The sequence below is a fragment of the Acartia tonsa genome, chromosome 10 (genome assembly GCF_053477335.1).
Source record: "Acartia tonsa isolate MP-2025a chromosome 10, ASM5347733v1, whole genome shotgun sequence".
Lineage (NCBI taxonomy): Eukaryota > Metazoa > Arthropoda > Copepoda > Calanoida > Acartiidae > Acartia > Acartia tonsa.
The window spans coordinates 18,571,266-18,584,456 of NC_137269.1; the positions used below are offsets into that span (position 1 = coordinate 18,571,266).

Below are 13,191 nucleotides of genomic sequence, written 5' to 3' on the forward strand. Positions count from 1 at the left end.
TTAAAAATTAGAGCTACTCTTGATTTTGTATTTTTGTTCTTTTCTAACTACTATTCGATGTATTATGCGCTTTATCTCAAAGCGGCGGTGTGAGGTTCCCCCACAATTTTTTAAATAAGAAAGAAAATATATTTTAAAAATGGAGTTAGTATTTTTTCTCTAGTCCACATCTTTTAGGTGGATGGGGTAGAAGGGATAACTTAATTATCTAAAAGTTGTAGAACGATCGGCTTATCTGTTTTTGAGATATTACTGGACATACAGACACACATGATGCTTTATGAGTATCTGAATATTTTCTTCAAAAAAATGGTTGAAATGTGTCTATTTATGGCATATAAGTATATTGTATAAAACTATTATGTAAAGCTGAACCTAAATTGTCTGTCTAATAATTTCAGAGTACAGTAACTTTAGGTCTTAAAAACTAAATTATCATTAAATGGATTATTGACTTTTAGTCTTTTTAAGTTTTTGAATGATTTTTGTCCTTGTTATTTCGTAATTATAAGCATAATTTTTATTAATGAATGAAATTTTTTATGTTTTTGTAATTTGCACAAATCAGCACGTTTTTGTTGTACTTATGATGTAATTTTTTCACAGGCAAATCAAGAAAATTATCGTCCATTAACTTTTAAACATAAAATAATTTTTATTATTGATAAAGCTATAGCTAACCTGGTAAGCTTAGAATTTATCTAGATGTGTGTTGTGAATAGTCATTGGTGTAGGTATTAATTATGGATTTTATTTACCTTGTAAAGTCATTAAAGTTGATAATTCTAAGTGGTTATAAGATCCGAGACCCAATTTGGATTCTATCTAACGAAAATTTAATTTTTAAGTTTTAGTTATCAATTCAATTTAACATTTTTCTATATGTTGAGTAAAAAACGCAGCTTTAAAGTCATAAAAAACTGTTTATAAATTAGGTTTTATCCATTACAATATTATCTACTTGACACTTTATCTACAGTTATCAACGAATAGACCAAATGCACAAAAAACCTCATCCTTGCAAGATTCAGTGTCGCGGAAAAAAGTGCAAAGTGCCATCGTGACAATTGAAAAAAAAACTTTCATTGATGAAGAACATACAAAAAAGTTGCTATTTTACTACAGAAAAAAATGATACGACTTTAAGAGTGTTTTTTTAAAGAAATATTAAAGTTTCTTTTACTTTGAAATGCATAATATTTTCTAGAATAAGGAAAAACAATTTTAGGAATTTGAATTTTTGCATTAACATAATTTTTACCAGGGGTATTTTTTCTAACAATAAATTCTACAAAAAATCACGGAACATTTTAAAGTTTTCTACAAAAAATCTCAAACCTTTTAAAGCAATGATGTGTCTACTAGATATTTAAAATATTAACTATTCTAAACCCTAAACGTATCGTATTTCGAGAAAATTTGGAAGGGAATTTAGAGATATGAAAATATTGAAATTGGGGAATATTTATATACGTGTGCAAGAATTCTATTTCAAAAATAGGATATTTATTCCCCTCTCCCTTCGTTCAAAAATACATCCCTATTTCTATTTTTCTAAATATTCAAATTTCTTAATATTTATATACGAAGTACTTGGTAAATAAATAGAAGATTTTGAAAAATAATAAATTTTTACGTTTTATATTTCTATTTCGAAATAAATCACGCAATCTTAAATTAAGTATGTTCGTTAAACAATTCCGAAATAAAATTTACTAGATATATTAGACTTTTAGGTTCTTTCTATGAAATTAATGTGATGACATAATTTCCTTACTCCAAAAAGTCTACCTGTTAAGAATACGACATTTTAGACGTCTTACTTTTTTCATTGCTTTTTTTACAGGGTAAAATAAAAATTCTTCCTAATATTAAAAAAGGATAATTTTGCATTACGTAAAAAAAGTATATAACGATAATGAAATATATTAAAGTTAACTTATAATAGTTTGTAATTGTATTTGTAACAATATATTTATAGATTCCCTGTTATTTGATATCATCCGTTTCCGGTGTATGCTGTTATATCAGGGATAAATATATACACAAAAATTCCTCCAACAAATTTTTATTATTTACCGTGGTCAAAACATATTAAAAAATCTTATTTTAAAAAATGTAAATATAACGAAATAAATTATATTGAAGTTTCTAATTACCCATGTACATTTCTACCTCGTGCACCTCGTGCACACACACATAGTTCTTCAGTCCTTATTTGAATTTCAGAGTGTATTGACACGTCATACTATGCGTTAGTTAGATACAAAGAAAAGTGAAAAATAATAAAAAATTTAATATTCAATGTGAAAACTTCAAATGGAATTATATTAATACAATAAAATAAAGTGATAAATATTATTTGCATAGTTATAAAAAAAAGAAGAAAGAAACAAAGTCAAGTGTCAACACAAGAAGATCTAATTCTGTACTGTCGTCCGAAAAAAATTATTGTAGTCTATTGTTTTGTGTGAATGTCATAAGAGTACATACACGTCAAAATAATAGGCTATGTTTTCTATTTCGGAAGGCAGTACACATAATCATATACTGTATATTAAGGTAAGGATTTTGTAATAATTTGTAAATATAAAGTGATAAGTCTGTTCGTTATAACTTAATTATTCTTATTTTGCCTTTTGGTAATTTCAATTTTAAACGCACAGATTTTATACTGTGAATAATTCGGCAAGCTCCATACTTTGTTTTTAATTATGTTTATTTTTTATTTTTTTATATCGTTCCAAAATTACAAAGTATCGGGTGTGTTTTATCGATAAGTCTTACCTAAAAATATTGAATCCCTGTGTTCGAAAAGAATTTCCGTGCATTTTTTTACGTCGTTCAGAACGGCTCGGCTCCACATTAGTTAAAAGTGAGTTTTTACAGTAATAATATGATTTAACGGTCTATTTCCTTAAATTAAACTTAAAAACCATATGTTACCAAATATACACACATCCGCAGCCGTATTTCTAGATTCGGCTCCGCGTTTTTTTGCGTTGAAACTCGGTTTTAAATGTACGCTCATATTAAACCTGATTATCAAGCTGTTTTTAAACAAATTTACTTACAATTTTGCTTAGACTCTTATATATTCGCATTCTGATAATTCAGTTCTGACATTAATGTCCGTATTTTTTTTACATTTTAACAACAAATTTTTATGTGACCTAATTATCCGATTGGTCTGATTTTTGGTTTACTGATGTTTGAATGTACAATAATATAAGCGAAGCGGCAAGTACGCATTTTTATTTTTTTCCATCACCCTTTAATTGAAATTCAAATTTATTTTTGGATATTTAGTATTTACTTTCATTTGATGTCCAACTTATTTACTCTAGAACCTCGAGCAAGAGACCATCCACGCATAAAGACACAAGACAAGTATGATTTGAGTAATGTTTTTGGCTTCGCTACTTATTGATTATTCATCCTTGTTAAATTAAATAACAATACTGCAAAAAAAATAAATATATCAATAAACAGTTTTTTGGGTTTTATTACAACATTTATTTTATAATGGTAATGATACAGATATTTAAAAAACACAAAATTATTTCATTAAATTATTTGTTTTACTTTTACTTCTACTTTATTTCTTTCCAACATAATTAATATGATAAACATATTTACAAAAATTATTTCACTTTTCCAGTTCCTTGGTTGCTGTCTTCTTGGTAACTTTTACCTGCCTATCCCAAAATGCTTGGGACTTCTTGGGGACTAGCTTGTTCATCTTCAAGAACATGATGGCGTGGATGGTTTCTTTCTCTAGGTTATAGCGCCTCGATGAGTAAACTAATTTGAGGTGTGAGAAAATTCTCTCACACCTCGCATTAGAAACAGGTAAGTTGTTGAAGTTGGTCATCAAACTGACAAGTCCAGGTGGATAACATATCTTCTCTGCAACATGTTCATACCTGGCAGTAAGCATCCTGTGGCTTGCGGTCATTGCTCCTTGTTTGTACAGTTTCTGGCGTTCTTCAACATCGAAATCCTTGGACTTAGATTTTTTGACTTTCGCAATTTCCTACTTTATCTTAGCGACTTCACGTTGGTAACCGTATGTCAAGGCATGCAACTTGGATTCTTCTATGTTATTCCAATCCTTCAGCCCAGCTTTCAGGTGTTTCTTCATGACGTCCAGGGGATCCTTCTGTTTGTCACGTTGTTCTTTCTTTTTCTTCTTGGCTGCTGCTTGAGCCTGAATTTCTTTGAACTCTTGTTGTTTGTTCCATAACATCTTTTGGATGGGTGTCATCATGCCTGTAATACATAAATATAATTAATAAAAATGATAATTGAATTATTTAACTAATGTTATTATTATTATCTATTTTAATTAATATTGTATATCTTTACCTGTGGGAGGTGCAGTTTCTGGAGATTCGTACTCGTCAGCTTCGGAATCCTCATTGTCGGCATCCGCATTAGCTCTACGCAGGTCGGCCTCTTCATCTGCCTTTTCTTCAGGACTTAGGTTGGCTCTCAGTGAGATTCGGTGTAGCCGTTCACCCAACAACCTACAATTTTTGGGTGCTTGTTGTAAAATTGTTTTTGCTTCATCCTGTGTCACCGTAAAGCTTTGTGTGCCACTCGCAATCATTTCCAAATGACTGCGTGACAGGGGGTGTAGGTAGAGACAGACTTGCCAGCCTGCATTAGTACGGACAATCTTGTTAACTCTCAGGTGAAGGAACTTGAATACACGTCTAGCGAATAAGTTGCCAGGCATACTTGTCCGTAGGGTAAAGAACACCGTATCCAGCATGGTGAACATCTGGACGATTGTGGCCTCATGGGCTTGTGCGGGAATTGTCAGCATGGTATCCACACACTCCAACACTTGCAGGACTTCTCTGAGGGCAAGAACCTGGTCAGGTGTTGGCCACAGATTGTCAAACTTCTTGTTGACTAAAATAAAAATTAAAAATTAAAAATTAATTCTATTGATATATACAGTTCTAATTTTTAATTAAGGGAACGAGAGAAGAAATAATTTATTTAGTTTAAATTTTAATAAACTTCTATTTGTTACCTTTCTCTTTTGTTTAATTAAGGGACAGAGAGAAATTTAAGTTGGTAATTTTGTTAGTTTTAAATTGTTGTTTAAATTATAATTAACTTTTTTGGGTTTACCTTTCTGATCCTGCACGGATTTTTTCACCTTCTGAAGTAGTTGTTTGTTGTCAAACAACTCTAAGAACCGCTTTATCATGTTCATTCTGGAGCTCCATCTCGTCTCCACGTATCTGGTAAGCATACGTTGTCCACTCTCTACCAAAATGCGACGCAGCTTCTTGTTATTCATAATTTTACTGACCAGCTTTGCCAGGTTAATTATGGTTCTGTTGTACCCCTTCCCTTTCTAAAAAAATATAATATTTGTTAATTTTCACGTTTTTGTATAATTTATTATTTAACTTTTTAAGTTACTGTATAAGTTATTTAGTTGGTTCTATTAATCATTTAATTAATTTACTTACAACTTTGGCAGCCTGCTTCAACGCCAACTCCACTTGGTGGTTGAGGCAAACACCTCCCACTATAAGTCCACATTTCTGCTCATCACATATCATTGTTTTCTGGATGTTCTCTTCTATTAGTTTCCCGAAATTTGTGATTGCTGAAAAGAAATAATTTAATAAATTAATATAATTTAGTTAAATGCATTTCGTGAAACTACCCCTGTAAATCATTAAATGTAATTCATTGAATTTTTTGGGAATGAATTTAATTTAACTTTACTTACCCTCTCTTTGTTGTGGATCTTTGATGGCGATGGACCTGTAGAAAATCGCACTTGATATGCCGCCATCGCCTTGTCTTGTTCCTGCCAGGGTTTCTTCACCTCCATCCTGACCCTCACCTTCGGCTTCTACAACACCATCCTCAACCTCATCTAAATCTTCTATAACCATATCCAACGGGATTTCATCTTCACTATCAGCCTCAGGTGTGTCTTCCTTATCACTATCATCATCATCATCACTGACTCCCTCATCTTCATCCTCATGGTTCATGAAACTTGTATACTCTGTGGGGGTTTTCCCGTGCTCTTCATTGAGTATCTTGACGGACTAAAGAATGAAAAATAAATTAATGATTTACTTTCTAATGGTATTGTTTTAGAATATTAATTCTCGTATTCATTCAAATATTCATCTAAAAAAACTGGTTTTATCTTACAATTGTACATTTTACATCCGCGGAAAGCCATTTAAAATACGATGCGAGAAAAAACTATTAAATAGTTATGATTTTATAATTATAATTTATAATTTTTCATTACCTTTACACAGTTGGCAGCCGAGTCGGATGTGGAGCTGAGAAGTTGATAATGCTCAAGCCCAAACCTTTTCAACAGTTCTTCGAAATATTCGTAGATGCTGCGGCCGGAAGCATCGGGTTTAGGCATCTAAACATAAGTAATTAATCAAATTATCATTTAGGTATTTGTGGTCATTCTAAATTTCTAAGAATTAATTTTAAACTTATACCTGTTCACAGGCGAGCAACAATTCTTTGGGACCGTCTGCATCGGTATAGTTTGCAGTTACTGAAAAATTAGTAATTCTTTTATATTATTCATTCATAATAGTTTACTTTACTTTATTTAATTCAGGTTATGTAGCTGCTGCAGTTGTAATTGCATTAATAAATAATAATAGTTTATTTATTTTATTTAGGTTACCTGCAATGAAGTCGGTGTGGTGAACATTGCCGAAGTCGAAGGAAAGGTGCAAACCTGCGGAAACAAAGATAATATTGATTATAATTATTTGTTATTTAAAATAATTAAATATTAACATTTTTTCCGCAGGTGTGCACCTTTCCTTCGATTTCGGCAATGTACACACCCGCGGAAGTGAAGATAATTTAAATTAATTATTTGTTATTTCTTTCAGATTTTGAAATTATTTAGTAATGTTTTAGTTTATAAATTATAATACTTAATAGTTAATAGTTATTAATACCTTTATTTTCTAAAATCTTCTTGAAGGATTCCATGTAATACTTGTGCTGCCCCTGCAGCCAGTTATGAAGCTGTTTGCTGGTGGGTGCATCCTGCTTCTTGCCTTTCTCAAGTAAACCGACCTGCTTGGCGATGAGATGGTCAAAGGCATTGGCATCCTTATCCTTAAAGCGAATTTTTTAAAGTTAGTATGTTTTTCAACCTATTTTTAAAAAATACACTATTCTAACTGACATGAAGATATATTTCGATTTTAGCAATCATTTTCAATTAATTTTGTTTAAAAAAATATAGGTATGAGACATTAGATAACAGCAAATATGATCAAAAATATTAAACATACATTTACCTTAAAGCGAAGGAAACTTTCATTATTAACCAGTTTTCCTGTTATGTGGCGCAGCGCTTCTAGGGCAGTGACGTATATTTTGACTTCATGGATAACTTCAGCATCTGCCTGGGCCTGTTGAAACTTCCTCTGAAAGCTGGCCAGGTTCACTCCCTTCCTATACTCTCGGTAAACATCTCTGTGGTCAATGATCCAGTGACGGGTAAACCTCCTAAACAGGTAAGCAATTAATATTATTTTTTTTAGCAAAGCTACTCTATAATTCACCTTGTCCGTCAGTATATATTTTTAATCAATGTTTATGAATACTTAATACCAGTGTTCTGGAGCCGGGAGCAGCAACATTTTTTGTGGAGCCGGATCCGGAGCCGTATTTTTTGTTAAAAACGGCTCCGGCTCCGGACTAGGTAAAAATGATTTTTTAAAGTAATATTATAATTTGGCAACGGTCTATTTCCATATAATAAACTGAAAAACTATTGTTACTTAACAAATAGACACACATCCTTCTACTTTTATATAGCTTTAATCAAATAAAAGCAAAATATTTTATATTATTTATCTTATTTTATCAAATTCAATAATGGAAAAAAATTGATATATTAATTTTAAGGTAGGAGCCGGAGCCGGAGCCGGGAGCCGTATTTCCAAATACGGCTCCCCGGAGCCGGAGCCGCATCAAAATTATACGGCTCCGGCACGTTGCGTTAATACATCATGTTATTTTATGTCAACTTAATATTATTACCTAAGAAGGTTAGTTTCTTGCAGTATAAATTTCTCTCTTGCTTTTCCATCTGTGGGGTATTCTTTCACGTGGTATGTGCCATCCCAGGTATTGAAGTTACAGTATTTGCACCCCCGCCCCCACGGGGTCTTATGCTTACCCTTTCCAGGGTAGTTGGGGATCATGTAAGCATGATCTTCAAGCACTTTAACCAAGTAGACATAAACCTGAAGTAATTTTAATTTTATTAAACATTTTATTTAATAATCTCACACCTGTAACTCTTTTTTTAGTTGTGTTCCTTTCTTGACTTTTAGTTTTGCTTTCAAAAAGTGTCACTTTTGCCCCCCCCCCCCCCCCCCCTCTACATTTTATTATTATTTTTAGTATTTATGTTTGTACCTTATCACCATTACTATATGTTATCCTCTTCCCATCAAGAATTGCCCCCCCCCCCCCTCTACATTTTATTATTATTTTTAGTATTTATGTTTTTACCTTATCACCATTACTATATGTTATCCTCTTCCCATCAAGGCGGTCATAGAGCGAGTGTGTGTCCCCTTGTACTGTACCCACGCAGTCTAGGTAATCAATAGAACAGTTAATTTAATATATAGGTAAAGTAAAACAAACTAGTATTCTAGAAATTTATGTATTTACGGTTGAGATTGTATGGTTATTAATTATAAATATAATATAATGTATTTTATTTAAGTACAGACAAATAGACATCCTGTCAATTAAATTTTTAATGTTACTACCTATGTTATTGATATTAATTATACTAATTTAAGCTTACCTTTGATGAACATATGTTCCGTACTGTCACTGTTCATCTTGGGTTTATTCTTGGATCCTGCTTTACGGCCACCTCTCCCTTTTGGCTTTTCTCCAGCTGGGGATGACTGTGCTGAAGAAGGTGTGTCTCCAGCTGGTGTTGTAGGTGTGGCTGCGGCTTTAGGTGTGGCTGCGGCTTTAGGTGTGGCTGTTGTACTTGTAGGTGATGGAGACGGCGGCGGCGTTACGTTGAGTGGGCGCATTGGTGATGTATCTGGTGTTGTTTGTGAAGCTGGTTGTGGGCTTGCTGGTTTTGACCTTAAAATAATTAATTAATTAATTAATATTATTTTTCCCTTGCCCTCTGGACAAAATATAAAAATTATTTGGCTACTTGTTTTTTTTACCTCGATTGGGGAGAAGGTTTGGGGGGTGAAGTTGGATTTTCAGGTTCTGGGCTGTCAGGTTTTGACCTTAAAAAAATAGCCTATTATTTTAATTATTAATTAATATTATTTTTCCCTTGCCCTCTGGACAAAATATAAAAATTATTTGGCTACTTGTTTTTTTTACCTCGATTGGGGAGAAGGTTTGGGGGGTGAAGTTGGATTTTCAGGTTCTGGGCTGTCAGGTTTTGACCTTAAAAAAATAGCCTATTATTTTAATTATTAATTAATATTATTTTTCCCTTGCCCTCTGGACAAAATATAAAAATTATTTGGCTACTTGTTTTTTTTACCTCGATTGGGGAGAAGGTTTGGGGGGTGAAGTTGGATTTTCAGGTTCTGGGCTGTCAGGTTTTGACCTTAAAAAAATAGCCTATTATTTTAATTATTAATTAATATTATTTTTCCCTTGCCCTCTGGACAAAATATAAAAATTATTTGGCTACTTGTTTTTTTTACCTCGATTGGGGAGAAGGTTTGGGGGGTGAAGTTGGATTTTCAGGTTCTGGGCTGTCAGGTTTTGACCTTAAAAAAATAGCCTATTATTTTAATTATTAATTAATATTATTTTTCCCTTGCCCTCTGGACAAAATATAAAAATTATTTGGCTACTTGTTTTTTTTACCTCGATTGGGGAGAAGGTTTGGGGGGTGAAGTTGGATTTTCAGGTTCTGGGCTGTCAGGTTTTGACCTTAAAAAAATAGCCTATTATTTTAATTATTAATTAATATTATTTTTCCCTTGCCCTCTGGACAAAATAAAAAAAAAAATTATTTGGCTACTTGTTTTTTTTACCTCGATTGGGGAGAAGACTCTTTTCTTCTTTTCTTGACCCTTGGAGGTGAACACAACTTTGTTATTATGCGCTTCCGTTGTGGATCAGCTATTTTTGAAGTGACTGGAGTGCAACTGAAATTAAATAAATAAATAAATTTTCAATTTCTCTGGTTCTTTTTAGAACCCACCAAATTTACCAAATTTGGGATTATATTCTAAAAAAAAATGGCCTCTCTTGGTGTGTAGAGCACCGAGAGTTGCTGAACATGGAAGGAATTCGCCCCGGAGGATGGATTACTCAATGCGACCCAACCTAACCTGACCAAAAGTAAGTAAGGATATTTTTTTAACATTTACCTACCCTAAGATAAAAAGTTACTGTAAAAATACAAAGGAACCCACTACTTTTCATAATCCCATTTATTATAATTTTATTAGGGGTATGCATTTGAGCTTAATAGTAAATAAAAAGTAAAAATACGACGAAACCCACTAATTTTATAAGGGGTAGTTTCACGAAATGCATTTGAGCTTAATAAATAAAAAGTTACTGTAAAAATCCCATTTCTATACTTTTTTTAGCATGGGTAGATGCACTTCGTGAAACTATCCCTTTTAGTTTTTTTATAACATTATTAAATATAAAATGAAAATATTATTATTACCTAATGTTATCACTGGGGGTTATTTTTTTTGTGGGGGTCCCCAACCCCTCCTTTTCCTCCAACATTACCGACCCTGGAGTGCAACTGAAAATTAAATAAATAAATAACATTTACCTACCCTAAGATAAAAAGTTACTGTAAAAATACAAAGGAACCCACTACTTTTCATAATCCCATTTATTATAATTTTATTAGGGGTATGCATTTGAGCTTAATAGTAAATAAAAAGTAAAAATACGACGAAACCCACTAATTTTATAAGGGGTAGTTTCACGAAATGCATTTGAGCTTAATAAATAAACTTCGTGAAACTACCCCTTTTAGTTTTTTTATAACATTATTAAATATAAAATGAAAATATTATTATTACCTAATGTTATCACTGGGGGTTATTTTTTTTGGGGGGGACCCCAAACCCTCCTTTTCCTCCAACATATCAAGGTCAACCTCATCCAAAATATCGGGTATGCTTGCATCGTCGATCGTCTTACGTTCACGCAAACTACGAGTACGCGTAACTGAAGAGTCAGGCATAGCTTGGACAACCTCACTGTCAATATTAATAACATCCGAAACATCGGACATGTTGTCATCATCGTCACCTATAACTTTATTAGAGTCAGGCTCAGCCATTCTCTAACGATGTTGTAACTGAACTAAAACTAAAATAAAAAGATTAATATTAATTATGACTTTATGACTTTAAGCCTAAGGTGGTGAAAATGGCCAGGTTACCGCTTACATTGGATGATTGGGGGAAGAAAAGGGTTAACAACTTAACAGTAACTCCACCCATAATTTTATTTTTTGGAATAGTAAGGGATAAAATAAACACACATAAAAGAAAGTGTGGGGGGGGGGGGGTATAACTATAATCCGTATCCAATTACTACGAAGTACGAGGGAAATCATGGGATGTGTTGGAAAATATTTATATGACATGTAAGACTAAGAATTCTCCTAATTTCCCCTTGAGGAGGGGGGAGGATTTGATGCTTAATCTGCAGAAGGGGTAATTTAACACTTAATTTACCCTCCGTAAAAGATTAAAGATTAAAAGATTAAAGATTATTTGAAACCTGCCCCACCCCCCTTTTTCAACACTTCTTATTTGAATATAATTATATGTAATCTTTTTTTCTCCACCCATCATAACGTAATGGTTAGGAGGAGGGGGGGGGGGGGGAACCAACAAGATTTAATTTGGATTTAATACGATGAAATTTTAGTAAATAAATTAGCCGTTAGAGGCTGGATATTTCAAATTGTTTTTCAATTTATACTTAAGTTTCATCATTCATTGGTAAGAAAAGTTAAAAATTATATTTCAAGTTTTAGAAACCTATTTTTAAGAAAAGTTACATTTGAGATGAATAGAATTAAAAAAGTATTCGGTAATGTAGACAAACAAAATTGCTTCATAGTTACATATTGGAAGTTACATAACATTCAAGGATTACCATTTTTATTGTCAGCTTTGATGTCACTTTATGAAGGCTTTTTGGCCAATTATAGAATAGATTGATGATAATGATATGATGAATATCTGTATCATTTCATATCTTTTAAAAACAAAGTTTTATACCAACGTTTTCTTTTTGGTTTGCTCAACAATTTTGGGGAATTTTGGGACTTGGTTGCTTCATTAAGTTGAGTGTAAAAACGTTTCAACTATTAATTGTTATTTACAAAAGGGGTAATTTTGTGCATCATCATTGGGAGTGTACATCAATTTATCGGCCATTATAATATAAGGTTATAATTTATAAAGGTGTCATATATATAAACCTTTCTTAAAAGTTAAATAAAAAACTCTCTCCCGTCACCCAGCATTAGTGGAAAATTTTTATAAAGGAAAATTTAAATAAATAAAGGGATTATTCATTATTCTTTGTATTTTTTTTTGGGGGGGGGGGTTATAATAAAGGTGTCATATATATATTATGGAAAATTTTTATAAAGGAAAATTTAAATAAATAAAGGGATTATTCTTTGTATTTTTTTTTTGGGGGGGGGGGTTATATTCAAAATCAAGTTCAACCCTTTCTTTTCATATAGCAACCCTTCTTAAATAGGGGAGGGGGGGGAGACTAGTGTAAAATAAACAGCCCATTGCCCTTCCCTTTATTTTGGGGGGGGGGACTATAAAGGTGTTAACTGTTACTTACATGTAAAACCCTTTTCCCCCACCCATATATGTTTGATGATATTGACCTCTAGGCTCTAAATGCGGATGCCACTTATTTTAAAGGGTATGTAAAGATAAAATTTTTTCATGCTATTAGACTATTAGTATTAACAAATTAAAAATCTTAACATTTTCTAAATAATAAATATCGAAGATTGATTTTACGGCATTAGGTTGGTTTATTCGAAGATTGATTTTACGGCATTAGGTTGGTTTATAAAGATAATTTACATTTTACAAATTTGTAATTTAAAGTTAAATTGTAGGTTGGCGACGA

At 32.3% G+C, this 13,191-nt stretch overlaps 3 protein-coding genes across 5 annotated transcripts in view; 1 reads left to right on the forward strand and 2 right to left on the reverse strand.

Annotated features, from left to right (window-relative positions):
* The window catches only part of LOC145330487 (uncharacterized), a 149,187-nt gene that overhangs the window by 21,695 nt on the left and 114,301 nt on the right, over positions 1 to 13,191 (forward strand). The window lies entirely within an intron of this gene.
* On the reverse strand, positions 4,037 to 8,396 carry LOC145330339 (uncharacterized). The gene is made up of 11 exons (XM_080174973.1): positions 8,080 to 8,396; positions 7,332 to 7,542; positions 6,984 to 7,146; positions 6,701 to 6,754; positions 6,507 to 6,565; positions 6,299 to 6,424; positions 5,759 to 6,086; positions 5,493 to 5,632; positions 5,146 to 5,374; positions 4,369 to 4,920; positions 4,037 to 4,272 (listed from the first exon to the last, which is right to left on the reverse strand). The coding sequence occupies exons 1-11, from the start codon at positions 8,241 to 8,243 to the stop codon at positions 4,037 to 4,039; spliced, it is 2,262 nt and encodes a 753-aa protein (XP_080031099.1). The 5' UTR covers positions 8,244 to 8,396.
* LOC145330340 (uncharacterized) lies at positions 8,545 to 9,410 on the reverse strand. The gene is made up of 2 exons (XM_080174974.1): positions 8,861 to 9,410; positions 8,545 to 8,642 (listed from the first exon to the last, which is right to left on the reverse strand). Exons 1-2 carry the CDS (start codon positions 9,099 to 9,101, stop codon positions 8,545 to 8,547), a joined length of 339 nt encoding a protein of 112 aa, XP_080031100.1. The 5' UTR covers positions 9,102 to 9,410.